This window comes from Oncorhynchus tshawytscha, linkage group LG06 (genome assembly GCF_018296145.1).
Source record: "Oncorhynchus tshawytscha isolate Ot180627B linkage group LG06, Otsh_v2.0, whole genome shotgun sequence".
In the NCBI taxonomy this organism is placed as follows: domain Eukaryota; kingdom Metazoa; phylum Chordata; class Actinopteri; order Salmoniformes; family Salmonidae; genus Oncorhynchus; species Oncorhynchus tshawytscha.
Window position 1 is genome coordinate 13965996 of NC_056434.1, and position 5076 is coordinate 13971071.

Genomic DNA, 5076 nt, shown 5'->3' on the forward strand with positions numbered 1-5076 from the left:
ATAGGCCTTGAGAATTATGTCTTGGCCTTTTAAAAATTTGTTTAGAGAAAAACAGGAAATGGAGAGATGTATCATCCAAACCTCTAAAGAAAAGTGATATTACTATTAGCCTGTTTTCCCCCAGCTCCTTCCTGTGTTCCCCCAGCTTCTGCCTGTATTCCCCCAGCTTCTGCCTGTATTCCCCAGCTCCTGCCTGAATTCCCCCAGCTCCTGCCTGTAATTCCCCCAGCTCCTGCCTGTAATTCCCCCAGCTCCTGCCTGTAATTCCCCCAGATCCTGCCTGTAATTCCCCCAGATCCTGCCTGTAATTCCCCCAGATCCTGCCTGTAATTCCCCCAGATCCTGCCTGTATTCCCCCAGCTCTAGCCAGAATTCCCCCAGCTCTAGCCAGAATTCCCCCAGCTCCTGCCAGAATTCCCCCAGCTCCTGCCTGTAATTCCCCCAGATCCTGCCTGTAATTCCCCCAGATCCTGCCTGTAATTCCCCCAGATCCTGCCTGTAATTCCCCCAGATCCTGCCTGTAATTCCCCCAGATCCTGCCTGTAATTCCCCCAGATCCTGCCTGTAATTCCCCCAGATCCTGCCTGTAATTCCCCCAGATCCTGCCTGTAATTCCCCCAGATCCTGCCTGTAATTCCCCCAGATCCTGCCTGTAATTCCCCCAGCTCCTGCCTGTAATTCCCCCAGCTCCTGCCTGTATTCCCCCAGCTCCTGCCTGTAATTCCCCCAGCTCCTGCCTGTAATTCCCCCAGCTCCTGCCTGTAATTCCCCCAGCTCCTGCCTGTAATTCCCCCAGCTCCTGCCTGTAATTCCCCCAGCTCCTGCCTGTAATTCCCCCAGCTCCTGCCTGTAATTCCCCCAGCTCCTGCCTGTAATTCCCCCAGCTCCTGCCTGTAATTCCCCCAGCTCCTGCCTGTAATTCCCCCAGCTCCTGCCTGTAATTCCCCAGCTCCTGCCTGTAATTCCCCCAGCTCCTGCCTGTAATTCCCCCAGCTCCTGCCTGTAATTCCCCCAGCTCTAGCCAGAATTCCCCCAGCTCCTGCCTGTAATTCCCCCAGCTCCTGCCTGTAATTCCCCCAGCTCCTGCCTGTATTCCCCCAGCTCCTGCCTGTATTCCCCCAGCTCCTGCCAGAATTCCCCCAGCTCCTGCCTGTATTCCCCCAGCTCCTGCCTGTATTCCCCCAGCCAGCCAGAATTCCCCCAGCTCTAGCCAGAATTCCCCCAGCTCCTGCCTGTAATTCCCCCAGCTCCTGCCTGTAATTCCCCCAGCTCCTGCCTGTATTCCCCCAGCTCTAGCCAGAATTCCCCAGCTCCTGCCAGAATTCCCCCAGCTCCTGCCTGTAATTCCCCAGCTCCTGCCTGTAATTCCCCCAGCTCCTGCCTGTAATTCCCCCAGCTCCTGCCTGTAATTCCCCCAGCTCCTGCCTGTAATTCCCCCAGCTCCTGCCTGTAATTCCCCCAGCTCCTGCCTGTAATTCCCCCAGCTCCTGCCAGAATTCCCCCAGCTCCTGCCAGAATTCCCCCAGCTCCTGCCTGAATTCCCCCAGCTCTACTTTGAGATGGGTTTTGTTTTCACATTCTTCTAAATGACGTGTTATTAATGCTGAATGCTGTGTGAATGTATTGCTGGTGCCCTAAATATGCATTTGTTTTAGCCGGTTGTGTTTCTATGATTTGGTGCTTTCCGAAGTCCCAGTCAATCAATGCATGATCCTCCTTACTACCCTTTCTGCCCCCCATGTGTTTCAGCCCCCGCCCCCTTCACCTAGTGCCAGTGAGCTGAAGCAGCCATGCTCTGTAAATGGAGGGGCGGTGTCCCTCATACCTGCTGTGCCGCCCCAGCCCTCCACTCTGAAAACCCTGAGCCTCCGTACCCCCGGATTGACGCAGACCCAGAGTGCCCCATACGGTACGGTTAACAAATACACACACAGTAAACAAACCATTACACACACACACACACACACGTAAACAAACCATTACACACACACACACGTAAACAAACCATTACACACACAATGCAGAAAACATTTTACATACACACACACAGGGGTTAGCCTGAGCACTAATGATGCTAGAGAAACAATGAAATTCCCCACTAGTGAATGGCCCTGCACAGAGAAACTGACATGGATCCTATATGTTACCATAGCTATTTGACCAAATGGTGTTACCTAATTGCATAAGCCTTGATATTGATACACTGTTACAGTGCAGTGGTTTTGGTTAAGCTGTGAACAAAAGACCTGAACAGGCCATTGAAATACAACAAGCAGACTAAGCTTTACACATCATCTAATGTTGTTCAGCAGCAGTGTTGCAGCTATATAAATCAAATTGTATTTGTCACATGCGCCAAATACAACAGCAACCTTACAGTGAAATGCTTACTAACAAGCCCTTATTAACCAACAATACAGTTTTAATAAAAATACCAACAACAACAAAAAAGATAAGAGTAACAAATAATTAAAGAGCAGCAGTAAAATAACAATAGCGGGGCTGTATACAGGGGGTACCGGTACAGAGTCAATGTGGAGGCTATATACAGGGGGTACCGGTACAGAGTCGATGTGGAGGCTATATACAGGGGGTACCGGTACAGAGGCGATGTGGAGGCTATATACAGGGGGTACCGGTACAGAGGCGATGTGGAGGCTGTATACAGGGGTACCGGTACAGGGTCGATGTGGAGGCTGTATACAGGGGGTACCGGTACAGGGTCGATGTGGAGGCTGTATACAGGGGGGTACAGGGTCGATGTGGAGGCTGTATACAGGGGGTACCGGTACAGGGTCGATGTGGAGGCTGTATACAGGGGGTACCGGTACAGGGTCGATGTGGAGGCTGTATACAGGGGGTACCGGTACAGGGTCGATGTGCGGGGGCACCGGAAAAGTCATGCAAACGAAAATTGTGCATTGATGTCTGTTGGCGACTAATGCAAAGATGCTGTTTTTATCTTAAGTTAGGATTCTGACTCTGCTGCCATGGAAGATGTCTACATCACAAGGTGTTTCCTGTTGTCTAGGTATGTCCGTGTTCCCTCTGTTTGGGACGGGGGACATGCTGCGTGTCACCTCGCCCTTTGCCCTGGGCCCGGCCGCCCGTCTGGCTACCGGCACTGGTTTCCACCTCCTCAACTGGTACCCTCACAAAATGGCCTGAACACACACACACTTCCTCAATGCACAGCTGGTCAAACCAGCATCATCCTGCTATGTGCAGACATCATCCTTACCTGTTAGAATGTTAGCTACCTACAGTCAGACATGATCCTTACCTGTTAGCTACCTACAGTCAGACATGATCCTTACCTGTTAGCTACCTACAGTCAGACATGATCTCTAACTGTTAGCTACCTACAGTCAGACATGATCCTTAACTGTTAGCTACCTACAGTCAGACATGATCCTTACCTGTTAGCTACCTACAGTCAGACATGATCTCTACCTGTTAGCTACCTACAGTCAGACATGATCCTTACCTGTTAGCTACCTACAGTCAGACATGATCTCTACCTGTTAGCTACCTACAGCCAGACATGATCTCTACCTGTTAGCTACCTACAGCCAGACATGATCCTTACCTGTTAGCTACCTACAGTCAGACATGATCCTTACCTGTTAGCTACCTACAGTCAGACATGATCCTTACCTGTTAGCTACCTACAGTCAGACATGATCTCTACCTGTTAGCTACCTACAGTCAGACATGATCCTTACCTGTTAGCTACCTACAGTCAGACATGATCTCTACCTGTTAGCTACCTACAGTCAGACATGATCCTTACCTGTTAGCTACCTACCGTCAGACATGATCTCTACCTGTTAGCTACCTACAGTCAGACATGATCTCTACCTGTTAGCTACCTACAGTCAGACATGATCCTTACCTGTTAGCTACCTACAGTCAGACATGATCCTTACCTGTTAGCTACCTACAGCCAGTCCTCTTTTTTTGGTTTGATATTGATGTGTCATAGACTTCTCCCATGTTTTCTCTAACACTACAAGGAATGTGTGCAGAGTTGATCGCTCCTTCTTCGAAATAGAAAATAATCGCAAAGCTTGTTTTGTAGAACTTTGAGTTGTTTTTTTTACCGGTTGTTTTATTTTCTGCCCTTTAAGTACGCTTTGATACGTTTTATGTGTTTCATATTGTAATGACCAGGTTAGTTTCCTCCTTTTCTTCCTGTTGCCTGTTTAACTGCTCAGCAGGTTCGTTTCCTTAGAGGACAGGGGACTTTTCAAATGACACTGTTTCGAAACAGAAAGAAATAATGTAATTTTATTTTTTTGAAAATAAACCAAATTGAAAACTTGTGAAGATGTTGAATTTGATTTCATGTTCACACAGAGTAGGAACAGTACAGTGACAATGTCCAAAGTAGAACAAGAATGTCAAATAAAGGTAAGAATGATAATGTAAATGCTTAATCTCGTCCCATCAGATATGCCCACACGTCGGGGTCAAGTGGCACACAAATGACAGAAAAGCTTTTGAAACGGAGGAAGTACTGTGGACAGCACTACCCAAACCTGTCGCAAAAGATCGGCCTTTTTTGTTTACCATTTCAAAACTTGTTCATCTGTTTGTGCCAAATGAATAGTGACCCCAGGTCAGAGTGTGAAGAGGTGGTCAGCATCTAAGAAAAGAGAGGAGAAAGCAGCCTGTCATCCTCCATCGCCCCGCACCCCTCGCTCTGCTGCCCCCACCTATCACCTCCCTGTGCATCCATCACATGTGACGGAACCTAACCCTCCCACCCCAACCACCAATCCACTGATTCATCCTTTTACTCATTCGCTCCTCTCTTTATATTCATGCTCTCTGCTTTTTCTGCAGCACGTCACTTCAAATAAGACATTACATCAGGCCTACAGCGTGTTGAGGTGTACTACAGCGTGTTGAGGTGTACTCGGAGAGAGGGCGAATAATCCTGGGACATGATGGAAAAACAATAAATAAAATAAATTGTCTGCATCAGGCCATGAGTGATCTGAGTTGACGACTTGTTTCCCTATGACTAAACTACTCTGCCTCATCAGGAAACACCACCCACTCACCCCTGTG

The 5076-nt window shown here is 48.6% G+C and overlaps 1 protein-coding gene across 5 annotated transcripts in view; it reads left to right on the forward strand.

Moving 5' to 3' along the window:
* Positions 1–4325, forward strand: part of tdrd5 (tudor domain containing 5) — a 28889-nt gene extending 24564 nt beyond the window's left edge. For all 5 annotated transcript variants that reach the window (XM_042323000.1, XM_042322997.1, XM_042323001.1 and 2 more), the window contains 2 exons: positions 1750–1909; positions 3032–4325. In XM_042323000.1, the coding sequence (XP_042178934.1) occupies positions 1750–1909; positions 3032–3168 (297 nt within the window). In that variant the 3' untranslated portion in view covers positions 3169–4325. The remainder of the gene's footprint in view (positions 1–1749; positions 1910–3031) is intronic.
* Positions 4326–5076: the final 751 nt, after the last annotated feature.